Source organism: Helianthus annuus, chromosome 11 (assembly GCF_002127325.2).
Source record: "Helianthus annuus cultivar XRQ/B chromosome 11, HanXRQr2.0-SUNRISE, whole genome shotgun sequence".
NCBI lineage: Eukaryota > Viridiplantae > Streptophyta > Magnoliopsida > Asterales > Asteraceae > Helianthus > Helianthus annuus.
Genome location: NC_035443.2, coordinates 91,175,229 through 91,191,152, shown reverse-complemented (window position 1 = coordinate 91,191,152; position 15,924 = coordinate 91,175,229). Strand labels below are relative to the sequence as shown.

The window sequence follows — 15,924 nt, the reverse complement described above, 5'->3', positions numbered from 1 at the left end:
CTGTCCAGCTATAACCAGTAAAAAAATATAATACATTACTAGTAAAAAACATATTTATACAATATTTTGAATACAAAGCATCAACGTGTTAACAAATGCTTCACGTCAAATTTTAAAATTCCATTGTGTCCTAAGCTCTGATACCACTTGTTAGGACCGGTTTGACTCCGAAACGATTGCGTATGACACATTCGACGTGCGGAATCCATGAATGTGAACGACCGAAACACACGAGACGTACTCAATCTGTGATTCTATAGAAACGTATGAAAATGTACAAGTAACACGAATCACCTTTTGCCTTTCTCTCTCTACTTTCTCTCTCTAGCTTCTCTCTCTAACCTCTAAACTCCAAAGCTCCAAATGGCAAAAGTTCTAAATGAGAACCCTAATGGTTCTATTTATAGGCCAAAGGTGATAAGGAATCTTTCCTTAGTTACAATAATGCCACCTTGCCTTTTAGTAACAAGATATTACATTATAATCACTAAAGTTCTTCTGTTTCTGCTACTAACGGAGTTGATGGAGGCGATAGACATTACTGCACTAACAGACTCCCCCTTGGATATTGCCATAGTCAATCCGTAGTCAAGCTCGTAGCGACTTTTCAATCTTTTTATCTTTGAGTCTTCTTGAAGATTTGACGTCTTTAGTAACACAGACTCCCCCTTGCTCCAACAGAATCCCGGTGAATCTGTCTTCAGCTTCAGCTCCCCCTTTTGGTAAACTCTTCAGGCTCCCCCTTTCGTCAAGCTTCTGTGCTCTGATACCACTTGTTAGGACCGGTTTGACTCCGAAACGATTGCGTATGACACATTCGACATGCGGAATCCGTGAACGTGAACGACCGAAACACACGAGACGTACTCAATCTGTGATTCTATAGAAACGTATGAAAATGTACAAGCAACACGAATCACCTTTTGCCTTTCTCTCTCTACTTTCTCTCTCTAGCTTCTCTCTCTAACCTCTAAACTCCAAAGCTCCAAATGGCAAAAGTTCTAAATGAGAACCCTAATGGTTCTATTTATAGGCCAAAGGTGATAAGGAATCTTTCCTTATTTACAATAATGCCACCTTGCCTTTTAGTAACAAGATATTACATTATAATCACTAAAGTTCTTCTGTTTCTGCTACTAACGGAGTTGACGGAGGCGATAGACATTACTGCACTAACAGAAATGGTATTGTAGATAACACAGTTTGATAATCAACATACACGACAAATGAAAAACGCTCGAATTTAACCTGTCTCAATTCTGGAGGCTTATTTTTTGTCATGGTCCATGATATACCTGCATGGATACAAATAACCAAAAAATAACTAAAAAATACAGAGAAAACAATAGTGTGATGTTTCAGAGACTCACCCAATGACATTAAATAGACAACTGTTATCCGAATGAATCACTCGTCTAACTATACTACCTTCCATCTTGTAAAGTAAAATTGACACTCAGGCAATAAAACAAATAGTTGGTGTGCACAACCTTTTCTTCACAAATTAAGCAGCAAGGTCACACTTTTTTACATATATATGCTCAATGCACTTCCTGATTATCAATTACAGGAGCAGAAACTAAACTGAATTTTCTTTATATTTCAAGAATGGCTGGATTACATGTTCTGAAAGAATATACTTTATCACATGAAACTTCAAGGGTTTGAACACGATCAAACGGTATGACTTTCATAACTTCATTGGCAAGATCACGAGCTTCATCAGACCAAAAAACACCAGGTCACAAGATTGATCCGCTCTTCAGTTCTGTACCGCAATCGTGGAAACAAAAGAAGAATAAGAAAAAAAAAGAATCGAACAATGATGTTAATAACATTCGAATCAAAATTTTATAAAAAGATGAATCTACATAATCTATATAACATAAACACAACACATATAACCTTGGATCTTGTTGAGATAATCAAGAAGATGAATTTATGTCACAGCGAAGAGAGGAGATGTTAATCGCCGACAGAAGAAGGATGAACGCTCTCCTTTAGGGTTTAGAGAAAAAGTAAAGCGTGAATTGAGAGAAAGGATTTATAGGATCCATATTTGTTACTGGGTTTCTTTGAAAACCCATATATCGGACCCAAATGTAGCCGGATCCCGCGTCCAAAGTGATTTTGTTTGTGTATTGAGAATTGAGAGTGAATTCCCTCCCAAAATCATCCTCTACCTCCACCATAACATGCCGCATCAGCAAAAGGTCCAAAATCACATGCCACATGGCCCAAATCCATCTCATATATATATATATATATATATATATATATATATATATATATATATATATATATATATATATATAAATATAGAATATAGATTGGATTGGATGAAGGAGGAGATTTGTGTTGTATAGTAAAGCATTAAACGTAACGAGTGAGGGCGGATCTTCAAAATAGGATTGACATAGAAGGAAGACGTGGGATGGGTTACTTGAATGGAAGCTATTTTTATATATATTACCATGTAAAAACATGTCTTGAATAAATGAAATATTAAGTAGTTAATAATAAAGATTTAAGAGTTACAAAATCATATTTTGAATAAGATACGATTGAAATTGTGTATAAGTAAAATACTTTAAGTAATAAAGCAATATTGTTCAAAATTAAAAGGGCAAAATAAGAGAAGTGGTAAAAACAACATTAGGCACACATAATTAGGAGACGAGACGTAACAGTTACTTGTTTATTAGGTGAGAAGGTAAATTCATGATTTCAAATAAGAAAACAAACGTAAATATCGATAGTAGTAAAGAAAAAAAAGTATAATTTCTTTAAAAAAAAAAAGCAACTAAACTCGGGGTAATATGGATACTTAGTTACTCTATAGAAGCTATAAGTATTAAGTTTCCAATATAAACGTCCGACAGTTTGGCCGAGTGGTCTAAGGCGCCAGATTTAGGCTCTGGTCCGAAAGGGCGTGGGTTCAAATCCCACAGCTGTCAACATACATTTTTATTCATATCCATATATACAATGCAATGCGGATCCTTTTTTTCTTCCATTGACCCGAAAAGTTAAACCGTCACTCTACCTCCCCTTCGCCGCCTCTACTACCAAACCATCAAAATATCTATTATTTTCCGGCCAAATCTCTCTCTTATCTTCATCTATTCCGTGCAGTTTCCAGTACGTTATCATCTCTATCTCACACACTATTATATATTTTGATCTCGTTTCACCGGTATATGTATGCTAAACATCGCAAATTACTTACTAGATCCGTTTAGTAATCACTAAGTGTGTGTGTGTTTGAAGCCCTAAATTTCTGTTTTCCGGAAATTATAGATTTTGTAGTTATTCAATTGGAGATGTACGAACCCTAGATATGAACCGGAACACGTTTTATTTATGGTATTGTAGATTTGTAGTGATTTTTTTTTTTTTTTGTAATTGATGATTTTGTTCTGTTATTAGGTATCGAATTGTTAGTTTTCCGGCAAAATTTCATTGCATTTTCTCTCAACTGCGTTTATTCCGTACAGATTACGGTAGGTTATCTATATCTCACAAACTAGCAATCTAGCATATATCGGTCACGGTGTATGTATGCTAATCAGGTCGGTTGAGTAATTTGTAGCTGTCTGTTTGAAACCCTAAGTTTATGTTTTGCAGCAACGGCATCGGAATGCCTTTTTTCATTGTTTTGTAGTGAATTTTTATTGTTGTTTGATATGATATAGGTAAGGAATACTGATTGTAGGAGAATCATGTCTGCTCCTGATGACAATATCACGTCTGATCATACACAGGTTTGTTTGAATCCTGTATTTTGTGGAAATTGTGGTTTTACTTTTTTATCATCTGGATGTGGTTTACAGTTGCAAATGCTTGATTGACCTTTACCTACTGCATCATGTGTGCGAGAAACATCGTTACTACCGAAGATCTGCCTCGCTTCTTTTAGAAGCAAGGTTTTATTGATTTATGATGCTTTCATTTTTTATTGGTCCGAATTTTGTTTCCACAGCTTGCATCACACTTCTTTGGTGAACTTCTAGACTCTGTGATAATGGACGTTGCATCTGAGTGTCATCGAATTGCAAGATTAGGGCTTGACCGTAATCTAGATGATGAGGAAGAAGAGTTGAGGTTATCTGCAGAAGCAAGGGCCAGAATAGCAGATCCAAGTAACAGTGAAGTAAATAGCAAATACGTGGTTGACATATTCGGTCAAACACATCCTGCTGTAGCTGCTGAAATATTTGATTGCATGAATTGCGGCCGATCTATTGTTGCTGGAAGATTTGCTCCTCATTTAGAGAAATGCATGGGGAAGGTGATTGTTTAGTATTTCGTTCCCTTTTTCTATACTATGTGTTATATCTCTTGATACTTTTTGTTCTATAAAAATATGATATAAACCATCCGAATTTGTTTAAAAACGAAAAACAATAAAACAAAAATGCAAAATATAAAAACCTTTAAATGAGCGAACACAAATGAACATAAACGAGTGAACATAAATAACACATTACCGAACGTTCACGAACATAAACGAAAATAACCTCTGTTCATGTTCGTTTTTTTAACTTAATGAACGAAATTTCTTGTTCGTATTCGTTCATTTATTAAACGAACGAGAAAATAAACAAATTTCCCGCCGAACGGTTCACATAATGTTCGTTGAACCCTATATGTACTGGATCATATGTAGATAGTGTTTTGAATTTGATAGGCTTGTAAACGAACACAAACGCGGGCTTGTTCGTGTTCGTTCGTTTCACTTTATCGAACAAACAAATGTTTTTATGTTTGTATAAGTTTGTTTTTATGTTCTAAATGAACATAAAGGAAAATTATTGAACATAAACCAACACAAACGGACATCAATTAGAAGTAAACAACATTATTCTCTTTAATGTCTGCATACCACCATCATCAATGATGATAATTCAATAATATCCAATATTATAAACCTAAACAACTAGGGGTGTTCATCGGGTTAGTTCTTAGGTTATCGGGTTCTTCGGGTTTTCAGTGGTGAAAGTATTATCCAATAACCGACCCAATTAACTATATCGGGTTCGGGTTAATTGGTTAAGCTGGTTCCTCGGGTCGGGTTCGGTTTTCGGTTATCGGTTAAAAATACTACCCCTAACAACAATATTCAAGTTAAAGTTAGTACCATCAGTCATCTTCTACGATTGCCCTAATGCAACTGAGTTGCTGATAGTTGTCAAATGTGAATGGGCTGATAATCTGATGACCCTATTAGTATTAGTAATAGATAAGATTGAATGAATATGTAAACGAATAAAACATAAATGAACAAATCCACAAGAACCTAAATGAACGAATATAAACGAACGTTCACAAACGGGACATAAGCTCATATTTGTTTGTTTATTAAAATAAACGAACATAAATGAAAGTCCTGTTGAACGTTTCACTGAACGTCCGGTTTGGTTACAAGCGTAGCAGGCCAAACAAGTTGGATACTGGGTCAACAGAGGGTTAAAATCGAAGCAGGTCTTTTTTAAAAACACTTTTTGTCCATCTTATTTTTTTAATTTTACAAGTAATTTATGTTTTTAATAGGGGGTGAGTTTATTTGGTAAAATGAACCCTACCCTATATATTTGATGTGTATAGACTTCGACTAGTATACAAACAGCATGATTAAACCCTTTCTGTATGCTCAATTTTAGTTCTTCGTGAGTAGGATCAAAACTTAAATATCCATTTTTCATTTCTCGTCATATCTTTTGGGGTTTTTCAGGGAAGGAAGGCGCGAGTTAAAGCAACAAGAAGTAGTACTGCTGCTGCTGCTCACAACCGGTAATATAGTTATAGCTTATCCCATTATTAAGAAACTTGAAAGATTATGGATCTGACCCCTTTTCTTGTGAAACATTTTTACTATCATTAATCTGTGGTTTAATAATTCCTTTTTTGATATACATTGTAGCTATTGTGCATAAGTTTTGAATTTTTACTTTTTTGTTTACAAACTAAAAGTGTATGCTTATTCTTTTATAAATACCTAATGTTATATGAGCGGCCGCTATGGTTTGAAGACCTTAATGATACTGTTTAGGTTCGTTTAATATATAATCAACTTTAGTAGCAATATTACAACCGGTCGAGTACTTTCATGATATGTTGAGGTAGAGGGTTTGTAGAATTGTAGGGTAAAATTATATAGGGTAAGTATACCTTATAAATTTTTTATTTAAGACATCGACTTCATGTTATGTACTTCATGTGTGTGGTGAAGCCCCATTTGATGAAAATGAATGGTCATGATTCTGTGCTATAGACTTCTTCTGGTATGTAGCAAAGTTCATGATACGCAAAGGAGTGTGTAGATAGTATGTTTTATATGGGTGAACATCTTAGGTGAAATTTTATATATAACGTGTCCAATGCCCATGGCCTCTTTAGCCTAGTGGTACAAGCTGTTTATCTCTACTAAAATGGTGTGCCTTGAAGTTCTACAAATTGGGCAATTTCTTGATTTTAAGAGTAGATTTAACAGGGCCTGTGTGTTCGCCATTCAAAAACATGTCAAGTGAGCAAAAAGATTATCATCATACTCAATAAATTTCATCAATAGCAAAGTTAAGGTAGGGTCTAAGGAAGGTAAGATGTAGACAGCCTTACCTCTACCCTGTAGGAACTGGGAATAGAGAGACTACTTACAGTGAGACCCCGTCTCGATATTAGTTATGCATCAAGTTTTTGACATAAGGCACATAACAATTAGCAATTGGGACAAAAGTCGATTAATGCATGTATCCATTTGTCTTTCGGCTATCAATGACACCACATGGTGCATGATTAACCGTCCCTCGCTTTTTAACGTTATTTTCACGAAATTATTAAAATTATGTTAAAGTTAGTGCACTTACTTTTACCACACGAGGGTCCACACATATATACATTATATGCGTATACCGCAAGCAGGGCGTTAAGTGAGCAAAACGATATATATATAGGGTTAGGGTAAAATGAAAACTTATACGAGTTGTGAAAACATAGAGAACTTGGTCTTACGAAAGGTTTTTTTAAATTTTTTTTTACCAAAAGTCCTAAAAAATCAACTTTTCAAAAAAAAAAAAAAGTAGTTTTTTTAGTTTACGGTACCCGTAAATGCTGTAAAAAGTTATGTCACACTTATATAATCACATTTTTATAGCTGTTGTAAGGGGCTGAAAAACAGCATTTCGATTTTCTTTTACTTTTTTTACGACAGTTTTTCTAAACATTTTAATATAGGGGTGTGAAAATGGGGGCAAAACTCGCATAGGAAGGCCGAGTTCTCTAAGTTCTTACAGCTCAGAGTGGTTTTCCCTTGATCTTGACCCTATATATATATATATATATATATAGGGTAAGAATAGTGTAAAAAGGGCCTAAAGTGTGAGAAATGTATTATAACACTATATATAATATTATATAACACCATATAAACACCTTATAACAATATGTAACACCATATAATACCATATAACACTATGTAACACTATATATCATTATATAACAAATATAACACTATACATCTATCATCGACATGCTATCAGACAACCTATAGTGTTATAATTGTTATATAATGATATATAGTGTTACATAGTGTTATATGGTATTATATGGTGTTACATATTGTTATACGGTGTTTATATGGTGTTATATAGTGTTATAATACACTTCTCACACTTTGAGCACTTTTTACAGGATCCTCTACCTATATATATAGGACAAAGATCCGTTAGGAACCACCCTTTATTGCGAGAACCGCGAGAACCAGTGTGAACACAAACAGAAAAAATTATAAAAAACACCTGATTTTTTTTTTATTTTTTTACAATTTCTTTTTTGGAAAAATCGCTATATTTTGTTAATAAAACAAAATAAAAAATTTAAAAAAAAAAATCCAAGTAACAGTTATCCAAGCACATGTGCATATGTATCATTTCTTTGTCAAATTCCGTAATTCGTTAGAAATAATAGTCAATTGCACTTTCATTTACACTATCACGTGTAATACACTACTTTTTACGTTAACAATATTAGAAATGCACATGTGCATCTATATGTATCAACATGAAATAAGGTGTTTTGGTACACTACTTTCTCTTTTATCTATCATTCCATCCATAATACACAAGCATGCACATGTGCATTTTTGTCATTTCTTTGACAAATTCGGTAATTTATTACACATATTGGACAATTGCACTTTCATTTACACTACCATATGTAATACACTACTTTTTACATTATCAATATTAGAAATGCACATGTGCATTTATATGTATAAACATTAAATAAGGTGTTTTGGTACACTACTTTGAATACACTTTCCCTTTCATCTATCATACCATCCATAATACACTACCATTACCTCCTACCATCCATAATACAATACCATTACCCTATGCAGTTAATAGCGGCGCTATAGCGGTGCTATAGCGCGCTATAGCGGTGCTATAGCGCGCTATAGCGGTGTAGCGGAGGTCTGGCATCATAGCGGTCCAAATAGCGGTTGGGCATAGCGGTTCTGCTAATAGCGGCGCTATAGCCCGCTATTTGACCGCTATATGTAGTCCTTTATAGCGGCTGAAGCAGTGATATTAGCGGTCAGCCTTGGTTGAGGTCTTGGAAGCAGTTCATCATCATCAGAGTTCAATTGCTGTTCATCAAAGCTGATAAAAATCGAATCAATGTTGTTCGATTCGATTGCTGGTCTGATACTCGAGTTCATCAGAGCTGTTCGATTAGTGTAATAGTGTTCTCTTCGGTCTGATACTCGAGCTCATGAATCTGTTCTTGAATGTATTAGTGGTCTGATACTCATGAATCTGTTACAGACTTATGATGAAAGTGGGGAGTGGGAAAGAAAACGGCGTGTATGATGAAAGTGGGATAATTAGGGTTATTTAAGTTTGGGTATTTTAACATATAACCCCCCTCCATCTTCATTAGTTTATATTTAGTCCTCATACTTGTGAATTTATATATAAACAATATAAAATTAATGGTATATGTATATAATATATATAAAAATACATAAATTATGCATGGTATAAAAATTACCGCTATATCACCGCTATACCACCGCTATAACCTATATATCGTATAGCGGACCTTGACCGCTATCCGCTATTTTACCGCTTTAACTGCTTAGCCATTACCTGCTACCATCCATAATACAATACCATTAACATTATTTTCACTTTATTACATGTATGTAAACACCATTTATACCATCCAATCAACATATTACATCATAAATTGACAACTATAACCAAACCATCAACCACTAGATATAACTAACCAAAAAACATGTATATGGGCCTACTTCTCCATTCAAAATCACAAACTTTTTGTAATAAAACACTTTATATCATGGTTATACCTAATGATGCACATGTGCATTTTGAATATTGATAATGTAAAAAGTAGTGTATTACTAATGATATTGTAAATTAAAGTGCATTTGTCTATTCCTGATAACGTATTACCGAATTTGTCGAAGTAATGATACATATGCACATGTGCATAGATAACTGTTACTCGAAAAAAAAAGTTATTATTATTTTTTTATGGTAACGAAATATCGCGATTTTTTTTAAATATTAAAAAAAAATTTGAGTGCTTTTTTGATTTTTTTTAGATTTTATTTTGTGTTCACATTGGTTCTCGCGGTTCTCGCAATAAGGATGGTTCTCGCATGAACCTTACCCTATATATATATATAGGGTTGAGTTCATTACAGAACTCTAAATAAGTACAGAACTTTCAGAACTCCTAATAAACAATCATTTTATATATAAGTTTTTGTATTTAGGATCTTTTTATCATCTATTATATGTATTTCTTTGATTACATACATGTTAAAAGTAGTTTACATATGTTTAATTGCCAAAATTATATATATGTGCCATAACTGATTACATATATGTAAAAAAACTAGTTTACATATGTGTAATTATAAAATTACATATAAAAATAATAAAATTACTCTTAACATGTATGTAATCGTAAAAATACACATAATAAATAATAAAATTATCCTAAACATAAAAATATATAAATAAAAATATTGTTTATTAGGAGTTCTGCGAGTTCTGTAAATATTTATGGTTCTGAAATGATCCTGGCCCTATATATGGTAATGATCATTTCAGAACCCTAAATATTTACAAAACTTACAGAATTCCTAATAAACAGTCTTTTTATTTATATATTTTTATATTTAAGATACTTTTATATGTCTTTTTATCATCACATACATCTTAAGAGTAATTTTATCATCTTTTATATGTAATTTTATGAATATATATATGTAAACTAGGAGTTTACATATATGTAATAAGTTATTACACATATATAATTTGACTATTACACATATATAAACTACTTTTAAAATGTATGTTAAAAAGAAAAAAGAAAAAGAAATGCATTAAATGGTTGGATCCATGTATGTGTGTGGTTTGGGTGTAATTCTTCATACATATGTGTGCTTGACTTTATTCCACTTAGCAAATGCATGAATATATGTATGTGAGTATGATGTAGGCATGCTTAGATGTGCATGTGTGTTGCTTATTTAACACTAAAACTCTAAATCACTTATGTAAGTGACGGACTTACATGACCATGTATGTATTAGTCAAAAAAAAAAAAAAAAAAAAAAAAAGACTTACATGTTAGATATGGTAAAACTAGTATGTTAAAGTTTAATGTTTTACAAATTATTTTAGTGGTGGTTTGTTTATAAACTTTATTATAGTTTATATGGGTATTTTGGATAATAAAAATGGTATTTTTATAAATATATGAGGATCAAGACTTTTAACTTGTTTTAGTAAAACTCTAGAGATTTTGTATAAATATGAGTTATTTTACTAAAACAAGGCAAATGTGTATTTTTGCTAAAATGTTACTTAATATTTTCCATATATGTTTTGTCGAAAATTAGTCTCTCGAATGACTAAAATAATTTTTTAGAAACTATTAACAAAACAAATGGTGAATCACAGAGTTGTAAAGTTCATAAGTATATATATGTATATACGGATTTTGCGATAAATGAACGTTTTTGAGAAATAACGACATGCAAATATATTATTTCGTTATGACGACGAATTATACTAAGTATATATTTGTTTGAGGAATAAATATAGATACTTAGGTTATTTTCGCATCTACAAGGATCGTGGATTATTTTTGTAAAAATAAATATATATTATTTTATTTAAAATATATATTTATTATACGGTTTAGACGTGTGTCGACAAGTGTTTTCAAACAAGGTTCTGGGATGGGATCCCAACATTGATGGAACTTATATGTTTATTTTATATATGTTTTGTGTAAATATGTATAACGATAACATGGTCAATAACCACCAACGGGTCGTTAAGATAAATGTTTTTCTTAAATGAAAACATCTCATTCGGTCTAAACAAGTTTGGTGAACGACTTGCCGGGTAGACACATATTTAGACATTAGTGTCATTTTAGTTTAGGACACTTGTAGGTCGGGATTATATATATTACATTACGGACATTGAGTTGCTAGCATTCGCACGGAACACATATTTGTGAGTCTTCACGACCCCTTTTACTTATTTAAATGTTTATTTAAATCAGGGGAAATTTATGCTTGGTTACGGGGTATGGTAGTGAGGAATGAAATCCATTTTTGTCTATTTTGTACGCGTAAGTTGGTGGGTTTAGAGCTCGGAAGTCCTCATGTTATTGTTTCGTTTAGTAACCATTAGTCGTGGTAATGACCGCGGAACAGTCGAATTGATCTATTGGGTTTAATGAGCCCCGCTCCTGGTCGGTCGTAACCCTGTGGGAGTGCAAGTCCAATTATTCTTAGACATCTTTGTGGTGCACGATGTGGCGAGACATCATCGTTATGGGTTGGTTACGAGCTTATGTCGGCACATGTATCACGGTTTTTGCAAGACCTTGATTTGACTTTCATGATTTTCATCAACTACGCACACTAAATTTTTGTCAAATGATTTTAAGTTTTATTTGTGCCATTTAAACCTATGAACTCACCAGCGTTATAATGACATTTTAAGCATGTTTTCCAGGTAAGTGAACTTTGGTTTGCGACTTTTGGAAGTTGCATGCATCATGGACGATACCTTTTAGGGGTTTTGCCTTGTATATTCATCGTATCAGAAATATACTTGGCAAATCCTAGTAACTTTATAAACGATATAATGTTTGGTCATGGGTGTTTTGAAACTTGAAGTATTATATTTGAGTTGTGTAAACTAAATATATTGTTATGGTTTGTAAACGTTAAACTTTAGAATCGTTGATGCTTAATCATATTAGTTGTTTGCTTATCGTATGCTTGAAAACCTTTCATGGTCGCACCTTACGTTTCCGCCTTCGGTGGGGTGTAACAGATTGGTATCAGAGCCTCGATTATAGCGAACTAGGATTCGGTCTCGAATCTAGACTATAATCTCATATCTAGGTTGCTCGCATTAAACGTTTTCACATGCATGAAAAGTTTCATTGCATTGCATCACGTTCATGGTTGGGTTTACGAGTCGTAGGTGAGATTCATAGTTTATTCTACTTAGTGTAGAAAGGAGTTTTGGTATGCATGGTTTGGTCTATATTGTATAGGCAAGTTATTTGGTTCTTGTGGAGGGTTTTGTGATTTATATATATATAATTTATATATGTGTTTGTACGGATTATCTTGCCAGGTCACGATGTTGTCAGCTTCGGATCCTATCGACATTTCAGATTCAGACGAGGAGATCATTGACCTCGTGCCCGATGAGGAGGTGATCGAGTTGGAGTCGAATGATGAGCCTGCTATGGAGGTAGTGCCGGAGACGGATAGTGAGCTAGAGGAGGACCCGGAATATGTGTCCAATGATGCGCTGAGTGGCGTTAGTGATGAGGAGGAGATCATAGCCTTAGGTGGCCCTGTGCTGATGGATGATGTTCTCGATCTGGGGGATGTTTTCATCCCCGGTGTAGTTGTCGCAGGTCGCCCCGATGGACACCTTATTCTTGACATCCCACCCTTGCGATTGAGGTCCCTCTTGTTGATGTCCCTGCTGGTGGGGACGAGGTTCCAGTGTTTCATGTTGATCATTTCGATGATGACTTAGGAGTGCGCTGGGCATTTGATATTGCGATTCTAGAGGTCTCTTCCCCAGTGGTGTCCGTCATGGACATTTCATCTTCCGACACTACTGATAGTGTATCTTCTTCTGCTCTTAGAGCCGTAGGTCTTAGCGCTTACGCTGTGGACTGTGGCTCTTCTGCGAAGCCTATCGCTCCCACTACTCTCGAGATGGGTGGACCGTCTCGCGCTATTCCTGCTCGAGTTGATGATGAGAGAGTTAGTGAGCCTAGGAGGGAGATTCCTTCCGTTTTGAGACTAGAGGACCTTCATGACCCGCTCCTGCCAGTCCTTTCATTAAGAGATTTCGAGGTGCTGGCTTTCCTGTGCCCCCAGAGCTCGAGACGGCCGGACCGTCTCGCCCCTACCCACCATGTCGCCTTCCGATCTATACTATCATTCTCCCGTGTTTCCACCCACTCTTGAGGAGCGGATAGATTCTATTGAGATGCACCTACATATGTTTATGCGTAAGATTGATAGGGAGTTGGATTCTATATGTCAGCAGCGATTCAATGATGTTGAATAGATGATTACCCTCACTTCAGCTTTAGCACGCCACGGTGTGACTTTTGGTATGACAGATTCTGAGATTTCAGAGGTTCGGGCTATGGTGGCTACACTCGCTCATGGGATGAGAGTTATCGAGGAGGACTTAGCTAGAGTCAGAGCGGCGCTTGAGACACGACCACCCCACCCCCACCCCAGTAGTTGTGATATGATGACCCTACTTTTGGTTACGTAGATTGCTTGTGGAAGAAATTTTACCTTTTTGTATATTGTCTAAACTTGTAAGCCGAGGTGATATAGCCTCGAGCTCTTTTGGATCTTTCACGAAACAATGTAACAAGTTTGAATGATATGTAAATTATGGTATATTCTTTGATGTGTTGTATTCTGTTCTTGTCATGATCATTATGATGTTGTGGTTGTTATGGCGTGGTACTTGTATGATATTGCGATTATTATGATGGTGATTATTCATATAATTGTTATTACTCGTGCACTCATGATTGTTGGTGATACTTGTCGACGTCATCATATGGTTATTACGATTGGTTGTATTCTTATATTCGTGCGTGGTTGGCAATATTTGTTGAAATATATGTCTAAAATTCTTTTGATATTTTATATTAGAAGACCATGGCTCCGAAACAAAGAAATACTCGTAAACGACCGAATTACCAACTTCCCACCACAGAGGCAGAGTTGGAAGCTTTGTTGGAACAGTGCATCGCTACCGCAATCGCACAGTATGAAGCAAACCGTGTCGATTCCAGCGGTGGTACTGGAGGCTCCGGAAGTTCTGGACCCGGCGGTACTGGAGGCTCTGGAGGTTTTGGACCCGACGGATCAGGAACGATTGGCAACGTTTTGATTGGTAATAGTTGGTTTTGCATGGCAATCTAAGGAGTTTCTTGTTTATATTTATTCTCGTAATAATTATATCTTGATAATTCAGGAGGTATGACTATTCTAGGGTGCACTTAAACTTCAATGGTACCGAGGGAGCCGTTGGGTTTGTACGTTGGGTGGAGAAGATGGAATCGGTGATCCGTATCAGCAAATGTACACCGGAACAAACGATGATGTATGTTACTTGCCTCTTTCTGGATGAGCATTGACTTGGTGGAACCTTCAGGTTCAAACATTAGGTGATGAAGTCTCTTATGGCATGACATGGGAAGAACTTCGGGAATTGATGCGAGGAGAATGCTGCTCGAGAGCTGAAATCCAAAGACCAGAGACAGAATTTTGGAATTTAACTACGATTGGCGCTGATGTGGTGGGGTATACGCAACGGTTCCATGATTTGTCCAAGGTAATTCCCTATCTTGTGACACCGGAGTTCAAGAGAATCGAACGATATATATGGGGTTTGGCGCCTGAAATCCATAGCATGGTTACCTCGTCTCACCCTGCCACAATTCGAAGTGCATTGGGCCTAGTGGTTAGCTTAACTGAAGATGCGGTGCGTATGAAGACCCTAACTAGGAAGGGAAGTGACAAGAAGAATTTGGTCGATGAATCAAAGAGTTCGGGTAAATGGAAATGGTCTAACTTCAAGAAGGGTAATAAGCTACAAACCAAACTGCAACAACTCAAGATGTGAAAGCTTTCTCCGCTACTATGAACGCGACAAGCTCTGGTCCAAGGAAGTATTTGGTTCCTCTACCCAAGTGCAACAAATGTAACTACCATCATGTGGGCACATGTGAAAGTGCCAAGTGTAAAAGGCGTGAAAAGGTAGGACACAAAATGGAAACTTGCAGGGTGGTGTTACCAAAGAAGGACAAAGGATGCTACGAGTGCAGTGCCGAGGATCATTTCAAGCGCCAATGTCCTAAGTTGAACCAAGCTAAGGGTCAAGCCTTCGTGATTAGAGCTAAGGATGCTTGTCAGGACCCGAATGTAGTTACAGGTACGTTTCTTCTCAATAATAGTTATGCTTCAATTCTTTTTGATATTGGTGCCGATCTTAGCTTCGTATCTACCGACTTTAAACGTATGTTGAATTTAGAGTCAAGCAAGTTAGATATACCCTATTCTATTGAATTGGCTGACGAAAAGTTGGTTGAGTCATGTGAGGTTGTTAAGGCTTGCACGTTGGTCTTCTGCAATCAGGAATTTAGTATAGTTCTTTTGCCGGTCCAGCTGGGTAGCTTTGATGTCGTAGTCGGCATAGATTGGTTTTCGAAAAATCACGCCGAAGTGATTTGTCATGAAAAGATAACTCGTATTCCTCTATCCGATGGTGAGACGCTTTCTGTCCATGGAGAAAGACGTGGAAC

The 15,924-nt window shown here is 35.6% G+C and overlaps 1 protein-coding gene and 1 non-coding gene across 4 annotated transcripts; both read left to right on the top strand.

Annotated features, from left to right (window-relative positions):
• Positions 1-2,877: 2,877 nt before the first annotated feature.
• TRNAL-UAG lies at positions 2,878-2,957 on the top strand. Its single transcript has one exon. It is a non-coding gene; the product is annotated as a tRNA-Leu (tRNA).
• On the top strand, positions 2,940-5,936 carry LOC110890095 (SAGA-associated factor 11). Of its 3 annotated transcripts, none has more exons than XM_022137661.2 (5): positions 2,940-3,141; positions 3,430-3,572; positions 3,696-3,764; positions 3,983-4,291; positions 5,735-5,936. In XM_022137661.2, exons 2-5 carry the CDS (start codon positions 3,558-3,560, stop codon positions 5,795-5,797), a joined length of 456 nt encoding a protein of 151 aa, XP_021993353.1. In that variant the 5' UTR covers positions 2,940-3,141; positions 3,430-3,557; the 3' UTR covers positions 5,798-5,936. The 3 variants fall into 3 exon arrangements, with proteins under 3 accessions (XP_021993353.1, XP_021993354.1, XP_021993355.1); XM_022137662.2 differs by having other exon boundaries at positions 2,946-3,141; positions 3,430-3,503; XM_022137663.2 differs by lacking the exon at positions 3,430-3,572 and having other exon boundaries at positions 2,946-3,141.
• Positions 5,937-15,924: the final 9,988 nt, after the last annotated feature.

Coding starts and splice junctions, on each gene's coding strand:
- LOC110890095 (XM_022137661.2), top strand. Junction 3,765..3,982: donor TCACGTCTGATCATACACAG/GTTTGTTTGAAT, acceptor TTGTTTCCACAG/CTTGCATCACACTTCTTTGG. Junction 4,292..5,734: donor TAGAGAAATGCATGGGGAAG/GTGATTGTTTAG, acceptor GGGGTTTTTCAG/GGAAGGAAGGCGCGAGTTAA.